Genomic DNA, 13,671 nt, shown 5'->3' with positions numbered 1-13,671 from the left:
TTGTGTTAATGCCTACCAAATGACACGTGTTAACAGGCATTAACACTGGTTATCGGGCGTTAACACACAGAATCCATGTAAAGTACGCAGATTTGTGCGTTAACTGGCTGTTATCAGCAAATAACTGCAGGATTAACGCAGATTTTTTTTCAGGTCTTAAGCTGCATGCACACAGCTCGATTTGTTAAATGAAAGATTTTAGTGAACAATTTTCATTCATTTTTTCAAGGGAAAATTGAATGAAAATCGTTCACTAAAATCGTTCATTTAACAAATGTAATGAACGATTTTTACAAACTACAAATGAATTTTCATACTTACCATAATGAAAATCGTGCAGTTGGACAGTCAGAATGGACGATGAACGATGAACTACAAACGTGAACGCGCATGAACGATTATCGTTCATCGTTTTATCTCTGAAACTGAATGATTTTAATAAACGATTGAACGATAACGATTTAATTATAGTTAAATCGTTTGAAAAATCGTTGTGGGTGTACGCACCTTTAGGAGACCAGAAAATACATTCCTGATAAGCGGGGCTAACTGAATAGGGGCCGGCGTTCAATTAGCACACGTTAACTCGACGAGACTAATTGAATTCACTTCCCCCCTAACAATTCTATGATAAATAAGTATACATTGTAGCCTATGTTTTAAAATTATTTGAAAAATATTCCTTGTGATTGACCTATGTAAAACGTGGTAGACAAGCGAGTCTATACACCTGTCTCTCCGGCCAGTAGCGGGTGCCAGACCTGCATCAGTTAGTATGTGTAGACCATTGATTTAAAAGGGAAAGCTTGCTGATGGTTTGTGTTGCACACGCTGGCGATGTATTGCAACTCCCACGTGGCGTTGTAATACAACTATACATGATATAGAACAGGCTGTTATGTCAGTATTGGGGAAAGGCAACTGTTCTGAATTTTGACAAATAAAGTGGTTGTTTTAATGAGGTGGCCATATATCCACTGGGAACATAGCTGAGACCACCAAAATCACGAGTGATGTGTAAAGTTAAATTAAATCCAGGTGTGGACTGGGTGGGGGATACATCTTGGACAGGCATATGTTCAAATACTAAACAGAGACAGTATGGTCTGACACTCACAACCACATACTTAGCATGAGCTGCAGGAGAAACCAGCTGAATGCTATAGACAGACAGCGCCAGCGAAATCCTCAGGTGACATGTTTTATACCTTCATTAAATATATTCTGATGATTTCTCATAAGTCCTTATTTTAATGTAAAAATGGCAGTACACAGTGCAGTACCCCAGGGGCACTCCTCCCAATGAATAGTAATGTATTTAGAGGTGTTTAAAATAATAAAATAGGGTGAATAAAGTCAGGTCCTTTTCATATCATTCTCGTTAAAAAGCAGAAAACTGGGTTAAATGATGTGGAACATGGAAGTTGAGGTGTTGTATTGATGGAAATTGTTTTTTGTTTTATTTAAACTAGCAGATGGGAGTTGCAAGTGTTTCTTTCCCCAATATTTTTCTAACTTGTAAATAAACACTTACAAATCACAATAGAGACATTTAAATGTACGTACAAAATACTCTAAGCCACTTATTTGCTGAAATGCAATTCCTGGCTATTATTTTTCCTTCATTTTTAAAAGTTGCAAAAATCAACCATTTGACACCATGTAACGGCCTCCGATACTTTGCCTAATGGGGCATACACACTAGACGATTCGCTCCATGAGCGACATCGTTTAGTGTGTCCCCGGCAGGGGTGTGCTTAGTGTCGTTAACGACATTGAGCACACACACACACTGAACGATATCATTCACGATATCGTTCAGTGCCAGGCACCTTCCATCATCCCCGAGCATGCAAGAACCTGACAATATCGTCAGGTTGGCCAATGCAAGTTCGGGCGATGAATGACAAAGACCAATGACCTACGGGAGCGCGCATCGTTGGTCATAATCGTTCTTCGTTTTTGCATACAAACTGGCCGATATAACGAACGACTGAATGATAACGATATTGTTATCGTTCAGTCGTCCAAAATATCGGCAAATGTGCACCTTAAGGCCAAAACAGCCTTCTACACTCTCCTGCTATCTTATTTGCCACTTTATTTTCCCCTCTCTGTCATGTACTTTACCTAGTTCTCACACTGCATGTACGGCATACCACATCATTTCAAATTCAAATTCATACCACATCATTTTAAATGGGCACTAGAGTGAGCCCAGAGTCTATAGAGTATGCACAGGTCACCGGGAAAATGTCAACGGCGCCCATTTTCCCTGTACTGCGCATGCGCAAACAATGGGAAAATGGGCGCGGCGGCCATTTTCCAGTCATTTTTAGAGTGCCGGACCCCCGCTCCGACGTGGGACTCTGGAGAGGTAAGTAATGCTATGGGTGCATGGTGTGCGGTGCGGGGCCCCCCGGGCTAAGCATCTAACCCTGACCCGCCGCATGCTACTGACAGCAAATCATAGCATTATTACTATACGTATACACCTGAGTGTAGAGCAAAGACAGCGGGAGGCAGGGCCGTGATGACGTGATCCGAAGCATCGCACTCCAGCACATCCCGAGGAGCCCGGATAAAATGCTGGCATGCAGGTAAAACACTTTCTGCCACCAACACGTTAGTTCATTCATACATTGTCTAAGGGAGGAAGTACAAAACAGAAAAACAACAAGAAAGAAAACAAGGAGAACTATCGGCAAAAAAAAAAAAGAAAGCTAACAGTTATATTGTGCTAACGTATACAGTCGTTTTGCTGCAACAATTTTGATACATGAGATCATAATTTGTTATGCTAGGCATGATTGTCCATTAGATTGCCGCCTCCCCCCCCTCCTTTAGAATGTAAGCTCTCACGAGCAGGGCCCTCATCCCTCATGTGCTTTTCCTCCCTTACTTATAGTATCATGTACTCCTAACTCCCCAATTGGCACCTAACACTTGGCTGCTTATGCCCTGCTGCTTGTGGTATGCAGCAATGTTTATAAACCATGTCCTTGTCCAGCATTGTTTTGTACTACTATTACAGTTTTTTCTTGTGTGCTCATTTATGTACTGTGTAAGGCGCTGCAGAACCTTTGTGGCGCCATATAAATAAAGGATAATAATAATAAAGAACAATTTAGGAAAGAGGTAAATGTATGCAATTAAAATGGAAAATGTACCTTGACTTGAAGGTCCTCTGAGCTGTCAGTGTCCATGTACAGGGAGAGCAGCTTTGGCAGTACATTTGCTACAGCGACAGCACGTGCGTGCTCCGGAGTGTGTCTCCCAATCTGGCCAAGGGACCAGGCAGCAGCTGCCTTGATGTGATCCTCTCCTTCCTCTGACAGGCAGATGGCTAATTGAGGGACCCCCTGCAAGGTTTAACGCAATTGTTCTTACTGAAAAGCAATGCATAGCAAGTGATCTCACAAATAACAGACAGAAATACTTTCTCTTTTTTTTGTTGCTGTTTCTTGTGTGTTTGTAACTAATATATGGAGCGGAAGCTATCAAAATTTTTTTTGTTTCAATGATCTAGGCTCCATAAATAATCCCATCAGGAGAAACCATTGTATCTGCTGGCAATGGGTTAAACATTAGGATTTAGGTACACATTAAATTCATTATTCCCTCAAATACAAATGGTCAGTAATATTGTTGCAGGTTTCTCTTCCAGGTAGAGAGATCACAGATTACTGCGGAGCCGAGATTGCAAAAATAAATGAATACACAGTTTATTTACAATTGGTTTTTGAATAAAACCTAAACTAAGCAAGGTCAGCATACGATTATAAAAGCCACAGTGATGGACAGGATTGTGGAAATGCAGAGAAATAAAAATACAGTTATTCTTTCACACATGGTGATCTCTGTTACTGTCACCTACCTACTGAACAAATCATAGCCATTACCTTTGATCAAGTTATTTTCAAAAGTCCCGATTGTGACTTGTCTGACAAGCTTTAGCATGGACATTTATTTTATGCCGTGGCACACATCTGCTTTTTCAGCTTTCCCATTTTACTCTATTAAACTTCAAACCTGGTCCTTCTTTCTGATGTCTTGTCTTCTAATGCGCAGATACATTCTATGATGAATTTGCTAATGAGCCTTGTCAGCTCCGATAAATTTAGAACATTTTGTCACACACACACACAAAAAGCTTTCATATGGCTAGCTAATTAAAAGAGCACAACAAATCCTTAGAAGGAAGGATTCAGGGCCAGTAAATAGCAATAAAATAAACATCAACATAAAAACCTAAAGAAATACCAGCCTCTGCTACCTTCCTAACAAAGGACTAATATTTGCTGTTGGACTCGGGAAGCTAGTTAATTTTAAAGATGTATAATAAAAAAATAATACTAGTATAAAATACAAATAAAATAAAACATACTATAATAATTTAAATGCTGTTCACATCAGGATGTAGTGATGTTCACATCACCTACCATCAAAGCTATGTTAAATTCATATTAAAAAATAAATAAAAATAGAAAGATATTCTACACAATAATAGATCAAAGGAACCTTTTGAAAATGTTGAAGAGCATCCTCGTGGTGGGGTTAACCCTGGGAAGAGGTGAGGTCACCCAAACAGGCTCCTTTCTGCTCAGTGACCCCCCCCCCCTCCCTTTCCCCGTAGGCTATGTGGTGAAGGAGGGATTCAGAATTCAGAAGTGCTCTAGTGGTACTTTTATTTGCCTTTCTCTGTATAAGATAAGTAATCTTATCAAACCCTACATAAACCTCATTATATGTTTGTCAGTATCAGATGACTGCACTATGACTTAACTGAAGCCTGGTCCTTACCGCACCAAAGGCCGATAGGCAGTACCGAGGGTCAATTTCACCTCTGTTTGCTCCTCAGCATATACTTTTTCACAGTGCATACAAATGATCTGAACACAAAATTATTACAGCAAGCGCAGCAAGGAAAAACACAGAACTGTGCAGAAAAAAGAAGAATATTTTATTAGCCACTTCGGAAAACAAAAAGGGGAAAAACTAATTTATGCTCAAGGGTAAAGCAATTAAACATCGGTGTGTATTCATCATCATCGTTTATTTATAAAGTGTCACAAAATTCCATAGCGCCTGTCAGTCAGTATAACAGATGATAGTAGCGATTATTTATCAGCACCTTGCTTGCTAATATAATGCAAGTTATTTTGGCACTATCTTGTTTGCTTTTACAACAATCTCACACATCATGCAACGTTCCATCATGCGTCATTGAGTCACCCCCCCCCAAAGCAGGGGCTTTTTTAAGAGAGGAGGGGGCCTGTATGCAGACTCCGTGTGGGCCCCCTCCACTCTGGCAGCATGTATAGCGCCCGAGCTATCTTCCTGGAGACATCTCTTTTGCCGCAGCGCAAATCACCAGAAAAATGGCCGCAGCACCATTTTCCGGTGATTTCAGTCTGCAAAACTGGCTGATTTAGGACATCAGAGGGGATAAGTATAATAATTATATGGGTGCGTGGTGTGGGAGCCTCCTTTACCCATGGGCCTGTGTGCATCACACAACCTACACCCATTATAGATACGTCAATGCAGTTTAGACAGTTTGCTGTAGTCCAATAATTAGCTTGGACACAAACCATATTAGAATGGTCCAAACGTAGGCCACATATTTGTAGTGACGATGTCATGTGTCTGAACGACTGAATCTTCCAGAATTGAGGCAGGTTATATTAAAATGTCTGGCACACAAACTTGCCCATCATTCACAGCAGAAATTTGCTGCTTCACAAGAGACATCTTTTGGCGCACACATCTGTGCATAAAATCAAACGCAACAGGCGCTCAAAAGTAATGGATGTTACTGGAGGAGGATATACATGTTAATAACTAGTTTAGTGGTTATTTTGGTGAATTCTGGCCATATCATTCTATGCACTGTTAAGTATATATCTTCTTGTGGATATCTGATCCTATATGATGAACACGAATTATGTGATCAGAGAAACTGGAGCGGGTCTCCTATCTTATCCCAGGATTAAGTGAATGGCTTCTAGTGACATGTTGGAGCAGGTGTCACTGCCTATACTCACATGCACATTCGGCCCATGCAGCGTCTATAATTGGAGAATTTCAGCCAACTAATATCAGTATGAAAATATGAGTGAGAGAAGACACACGGCTAATTAAGATTATTGGGAGCCCTAAATCATGTAAACTTGCTGCAGCCTCTCCTACAAAAAATTTAATTGTTAAAATTGGTATCTATAATAATCAGCAATGGCTATCCCGTGTCCTTTATGCGCAGTGAGAGCCGGATCTATCCTCCCTGATCCCTGCCAGCGGCTCACACTGCTGCGAATGCACGTCGGATCTCACTGTTCAGGGGGAAGGCCTTTTGAGAAGCCAGGGGCTCAGATGCCCGATCATACGGACAGTAGCTGTGGCCCGCGGCTGGAGTAAGAGAAGGACAGGGAGAGGAAGCGGAAAATATATGAATAGGGGGAGACAGATCGAAGGTAAAAAATAGAAACACCTCAAAATGGCGAATGACAAGGTCAAAATACTAGTTATCATTAAGGATGTGCACAGACCCACTGTTTTGGTTCTAAATCATCGTCGTGTTTTGGTTTTGGCAAGACCACCCTCAAGTGTTTTGGTTTTTGATCTAGGTTTATTTAAAAATTGATAAAACCGCTAAAATCATGTAACTTGAGCCCGTTTTTGTTCCTGTAGTATTATTAACATCAAAAACATTCATTTCCAGTCATTTCCAGTCAATTTTGACCAGCACACAACTCTCAATATTGTATTCACCAATATTGGCCAAAGGCTGCAGCGAGCTGACTGGCTAAACTAAGCGACAGAGCAGCGGCACAAACACATGGCAGTTGAAAAGAATATAGCAAATCTATGAAAAACAAATTGTAAGTGCAGCTGACTTCAAGTTGACTTCTAATAAACATACACAAGAGCCTGACTGGACTAGATGGCAGGTGCTAGCTAGTGTCTGACAAGCAATCATACCACCCTAGAGCGCTTTCTTAAACTTAACATGTCTAGGACCGAGCTGATCATTTTCCCACCCTCCTGAATAACCTCAACTCTCACAATTTCATTATCTATTGACAATACCACCATCTCCTCTAGAAACATAGAATTTGACGGCAGATAAGAACCACTTGGCCCAACTAGTCTGCCCCCAAGTGAGCGGTCTTGGAGTTATCCTTGACTTCTCCCTCTCCTTCAGACCACACATCCAGCACCTCTCACAGTCCTGCTATTTTCTTAGAATCAGACTCTTTTCAAACTGGAGGCAAAAAATACCCTCATCCCCTCACTCGTCATCTCCAGAGTTAACCACTGTAACTTACTCCTATCTGGCCTCCCTGTCTCCACACCAATCTACCCTCAATGCTGCTGCCCGGCTCATCTTCCTCTCCAAACGTACTTTTGACCTATGCTAATGCAATGCAACTGTTATCTCTTACGGATCACAATTTTGAAAATAATAACATATATCTGAGTCAAGCCCTTTGCCCTTCTCCTACAAGCCCTATACTGGCTCCCCTTCCCTTTCAGAACCCAATTCAAACTTCTCAGACTCACTTACAAAGATCTCACCCAATCCTCTCCTTATTTACATCTCTGACCTCATCTCCCTTCACAATCCGGCCGCCCACTTTTGCTCCACAAATGAATGCCGCCTCTCCTCCTAACTGATTACTTCCTCCTACGGAATCGGTATGAAATCCCGGCTGCCACATAGCTGACAGTTCGATTCCCTCCCCAAATCCTGATCGTCCCTAAGGTAAGTATAAACTAACCTTACCCCCTAACCCTGACCCTCCTTAGGGGTGCCTAACCCTAACCTCCCCCCCCCAAGTGCCTAACATTAATCCCCCCATTAAGTGCCTAACCCTAACCCCTCCCTTCTCCGCTGCCTAAACCTAAGTCCCCTGGGGGGGTGCCTAACCCTAACCTCCCCCCGAGTATCTAGACGCCGGTCATTTATCCCACGCCGGGATAAAGCATCCGGGAAGCCGGCTGTCGGTATTAAGGCAGCCGGTTTCCCGACTGCATACCCCTCCTACTCCTGCCTTCAAGATTTACCTGTGCTGCTCCCTAACACTGGAACTCTATTCCTCTCTGACTCTCAATACCCACTTCTTTATCAAAGCCTTCCAGGTCTCATCCTAACACACTGCTCCAAGCTCTCTGCTCACTGTCTCTCCCCTTTGTGTCCTCAGTGTCTGTTTACCCCTTCCCTTTAGAATGTAAGCTCTCACAAGCAGGGCCCTCTTCCCTCATGTGCTTTCCTTTCCCTAACTTATACCATCATCTACTCCCCATTACCTACTACGGCACCAATCTCTTAGGTTCTGCCGTCCAGCTGCTAATTTGGGTATTATGGCTGCTGATTCAGCAATGTTTATAAACCATGTCCAGCAATGTTCTGTATTGTAAATCACTTTTGTCTTCATACTGTTTCTGTTTCTGTTCTATGTAAGGCGCTGCAGACCTCTTGTGGCGCCATATAAATAAAGGATAATAATATAGGCTCCGCTCATGCAGAAGAGAATATGCTGTGTATGTGTATGATAATGCATCTGAACACCGGCCATATTAATCAATGTTAAACTGAGCTAATGTGATTAGGATTTAAAAAAAACTCCAACTTAATGTCAATTACAGACAACACACCATAGGTCTACTCAACTCATATTAAACACTGTCCTAGATGTTACATTTTCTGTCTATATGTGAAAAGCAGCAATTCCATTTATGCTTGAAAAGATGCACAGGGTAATATAATCCTTTAAAAGTATTTTATTTTAACTAAACCAAAAATAACAAAATTTGTTGGAGGAGACAGGTAACCTATGGCTGCCAGGGTATGCTGGGGTAGTTCCAATTCCCCTGGTACATCTGTTAATTATCTGACAGGGGAATTGGAGCGGGGTGGGTATGAAATCCCGGCTGTCGGGATGCTGCTGGTCAAAATACTGACAGCGGCATCCTGACAGCCAGAATCCCGACACCCATAGGAACGAACGGTAAGTGTTTTCCTAACCCCTACCCTAACCCTAACTCCCCGGTGCCTAAGCCTAACCTCCCTATCCCCGCACCCTAAACCTAACCTCTCCCCCCTAGTGCCTAAACCTAACCTCCCCCTCCCCGCACCCTAAACCTAACCTATCCCCCCAGTGCCTAAACCTAACCTCCCCCTCCCCGCACCCTAAACCTAACCTATCCCCCCTAGTGCCTAAACCTAACCTCCCCGCACCCTAATCCCAATACTCCCTCCCTGGTGCCTAACCCTAGCCCTCCCTCTAGTGCCAAACCCTAACCCCGCACCCTAACCTCCCCTTAACACCCCGATACTTACCTTCAGGAAGACGAAGGTCGGGATACTGGTGCCGGGATTCCGACCTGTCGGGATTTCAGTGCCGGTATTTAGACCATTGGCATCCCGCATTCCGGGATGCCGACTACATCCCATTGGAACTACCCCTAGCAACTGATCACATTAAAATCTTTTAAAACAGCTGAGTGATAACGCTGATTCCAGATAGTTATTAGGTGCCTCTAATCTTAAACTGAAACAAAGTGATATATTACTTGCAGCCAGAATGTGTATTAAATACAGAAAAGTCTAGTAATTACCAGTTTCCTGTAAGCTGTGCAGAAGATCAACTCTGCGGCATTCAGCAAAAGCTTGTACCTATGGCTCAGCTTCAAACTCAACACAAACCTGGATGTCACACACACATTACTTACATGAAGAGCTTATACTAAACAACTTGAGTTATTTTAATCAATAATGTAAAATTAAAAAAACAAAACATATAAAAACATTTACATTAAATATAGGTGTAAAGTATAAAGGAAGGTCTTCGAAAATATAAGTAAGATTCTATTACATGGTGTGTTATTCCAGTGATTAGATGAAACATTGCAGCACTGTGGTGTAGTGGTTAGCAGACTGCCTCACAGCCCTGACATCATGAGTTAAATTCCTGACCAAGGCACAATCTGTGTGGAGATTGTATGTTCTCCCCATGTTTGCGTGGTTTTCCTCCACACTCCCAAACAACATACATGTAGATTGAATGGCCTCTGACAAAAAGGCACTTATATGTGTACATGTGATAGGTAATATAGATAGGGGGGCAGGCAGTGATGTAAATAACTAAAGGGTCTATGAACTAAGCCTTGGAGAGAGATAAAGTGGACGGAGATAAAGAACCAACCAATCAGATCCTTTCATTTTGCAAACATAGCCTGTAAAGTGACAGCTAGGAGCTAATTGGTTGGAACTTTATATCTCTCTAAGGCTTAGAATACAGACCCCTAAATATCTTTGTAAAGTGCTGTGGAATATGAATGTGCTATATAGATAACTGCTAATAAATAAATGTGATTTCAGCAAGGAACGTAGTCTCATCCAGTGACTAACCTTTGAGATGATGACAGCCATTGCCAGGTTCTCAGAATGAGCGGCTACATAGCCCAGCATCATGACCCCAGGAAGTCTCACATTCCCCTTGCAGTTCCCAATGCAGTCTATGACAGCAGCCACTCCTCCTGCATTCACTATGAGCTGAGACAGCTGGAATTAAACACGATAAGATGAAATCTAAGAACAAAAAAACAAAAACAAATATGCATCCTACAAATATGTAATTATTAATGAAGTAATTACATAGTTATGGAATGCCTGTTATGTGGCTCATTTGAAACAATGGATACAATTTTTTGAATTTATATAAATATGGAGCTGAATGTAATTTGATTTGCAACTGTAATGCTCTCTAATGGAATGTAATTGATTCACCAATATTTTACATATTTGCATAGATAATGTTTTGTATACTGGAAAAAAAACTCTTATTTCATTGTGAAAATAAAATAAAGAATTTTGTATAAAAAAAAAATCTAAACTTTAAAACTCAACACATAATAAAACTGTATAGTGTGTATGCGTATAATTATAATATATATATACACACACACACATATACATACATACATAAAAACACATACAGATCTAATATGTTAAAAACAAGTCATGCTTAGGTATTTTTTGTAATATCTGATTAATATACAGCTGTTTGCAAGTACTCTTTGAGTGCCACTGCACGGTCACATTTTGGGAGCAAGCACTCCTAGGGGTAAAATTGGAGATGTTGCCCATAGCAACCAGATTGTAGCTATTATCTTCCAGAAGGTGCTACATAATTGTTAAGTGGATTATGATTGGTTGCTATGGGCAACATCTCCACTTCTAAAAACCTGCACTATAGTAAATATACCCCCTAATCCATGCAATGGCTACTTCTGAGACTTACGTCACTTTAAAAAGTTTCTGACACTAGCAAAAAGGGGCACAAATGTGTACCAATTTCATGTCAATTTGGCCCCTTTAACTATGACCTCAGATGAATACGGTGGGAATGGAGATCGGTACTGCCTCATACAAAAGGGGTGTTTGAAAAATAAAGAATAATAGAATATTTATTTTAAAAAAAACCTGTCAGGGTCATAATAAAAAAACTCATTCAAATGAGTGCAACAAAGTATTAACATTACTGATCCCTACCAAGTAAATAAATTTAAACATTTCATGAACATTCATGTAGTTATCAGGTATAAATTAGTTAATAAAAAAGGCAGCATTTTCTTAATAAATAAGAAATGGTGCACAATTAAAAATACTATGATATATCCACTGGATAAACTTGTGCTTTATATTTGATCTAAGTTTTTTAAATTGATATTGTGCATTGTATTGATTATTTTTTGTCAGAACTGCTTTTGAGTTAATAAAATACAGATTTGAAAAAAAAAAAAAAACTATTTTTTAAACTGAATCGAGTGACGGCTATGAGAATTATCCTTTAGATTCCTTTTTGAAATAGGAACTGGCATACGAGAAGACCGATTTATATGCATCTGCAAGATGTCACAATTGGATTTCAGCTGGTTCACTGCAGCATTAACACTTTATGACAACATATGACATACTGTTTAATGCCAGTTAGTGTGGAATCCCTGTCAAAAGCCTTGAAAAGAAGGGAAAAAAGTGGAGAAAGGATTTTTTAAACAATTATATTTTAAATCTCTAAGATCTGTATCTTGTCCAGCAGCTTCACTAGGGGGGATGCAGACTGCACACGGTGACACCATCCGAGGGGATGACACAAAATGACGAAAGCCAGGAGCGGGCGAGCAAGTGGCCTCATAGCGCAGCCGCAGTCACCACGCCGATGCAGTCTAGTCTGGCGGCGTAACTGCACCTCACTAAGTCACGCCTGGCCGCCGACGGGATAGAAGTCCAGTCCGGACTCATCCTCTCTTTTCCCAGAATGCCAGACATGACGCGCCTCAATTGCCGCAGCCACTGTGGGGACCCACTGGGGGCTTGTTTAAATGAAGTTTGTAATTTGAAAGCACCCCTGCCCGGGCCTTGGCCTGCGGAAGATCTCGTGCCTGCTTCCTGTGCCACAGACTTGACAGTGGCTGCTGCGCATCTCCCTGGCCCCCTCTGCAAGGTATTTATTTGAAATATTATATATAAAATGAATAGTGTAGGGCACTTTACAAGATTAGGCCTATTGTATCTATAGGTGGGATTATTGACTAGATCAATGTGTATATATATATATATATATATATATATATATATACATACATATATATACACACACACACACACACACACATACAGTGGTGTAACTAGGGTATTTGGAGCCCAGGGCAAATGTAAAAATGGAGCGCCCCCCCCACGTGCAAAAAAAAATGGCCTTGATCACTTAAAAATGACACATGACACACCCCTTTCTCGTCACTCTGAACATTCCTTTCCATATGCACCTTAATCCCAGTAGTGCCCCTTATACAGTACGCCCAGTATGCAATGTCCCCAGTAGTGGTCCCTCTTACGCAGCCCCCCATTAGTTCCCCTTATACAGTGCCCCCAGTAATGGTCCCCCTTATGCAGTGCCCCTTATATAGTGCCCCCAGTAGTGGTCCCCCTTATGCAGTACCCTTTATATAGTGCCCCCTATCCAGTACCCCTTATAGTGCCCCCTGTAGTGGAGTGAGCTCCAGCCCGGCTCTTGCAGTGGGCGCAGCCGCCAATGAGAGTCTGTCTGACTCTCATTGGCTGCTGCTTAACACACACACATCTCCGCTGCGCGGCGGCAATGTTTGTGCAGCAGCAGCAGCCGCCAATGAGAGTCTGTCTGACTCTCATTGGCTGCTTGTTAACACACATCGCCGCCGCGCTGGCGGTGATGTGTGTGTAAAAATGCACAGCCTGAGCCTGCCTCCAACCCTCTGTCTGGCGCTATTGGGCAAGCGCTCAGGGGGAGGGAAGGGGCTCGGCTGTGCAGCACAGGACCGGTGCTGGGCGCAGGGAAGCCTAGCGCCGATCCTGTGTATAATGTGTAGTGCTGACCGCACTCACTGCGGTCGGCACTACACTGGCTAACTAAGACGGCCTTTTACCGTGGCCGGCGGCGCCCCCCGTGCCGCCGGTCCTATGGCGCCCAGGCCACATGCCCTGCCGTCATAGGTACACTTTAACTGTGAGAGACAGAATCAGAGCAAAAAATTCCGGAAATCACATTGTATGATTTTGAAACAATTTATTTGTATATTCTTGCGGAAAAAAAATATTTGGACAATCAAAAAGTTAAACTCAATACTTTG

At 41.9% G+C, this 13,671-nt stretch overlaps 1 protein-coding gene across 1 annotated transcript in view; it reads right to left on the bottom strand.

Annotated features, from left to right (window-relative positions):
- SPAG6 (sperm associated antigen 6) overlaps window positions 1-13,671 on the bottom strand; it is a 182,593-nt gene that overhangs the window by 35,380 nt on the left and 133,542 nt on the right. Inside the window, exons 7-8 of the mRNA XM_088454203.1 lie at window positions 10,415-10,567; window positions 3,171-3,362 (exon numbers count right to left, since the gene is read on the bottom strand). Of these exons, the coding sequence (XP_088310329.1) occupies window positions 3,171-3,362; window positions 10,415-10,567 (345 nt within the window). The remainder of the gene's footprint in view (window positions 1-3,170; window positions 3,363-10,414; window positions 10,568-13,671) is intronic.

The sequence above is a fragment of the Taudactylus pleione genome, unplaced genomic scaffold (genome assembly GCF_031769625.1).
Source record: "Taudactylus pleione unplaced genomic scaffold, aTauple2 ptg000610l, whole genome shotgun sequence".
NCBI lineage: Eukaryota > Metazoa > Chordata > Amphibia > Anura > Myobatrachidae > Taudactylus > Taudactylus pleione.
This window is presented reverse-complemented; position numbering and strand designations above follow the sequence as displayed.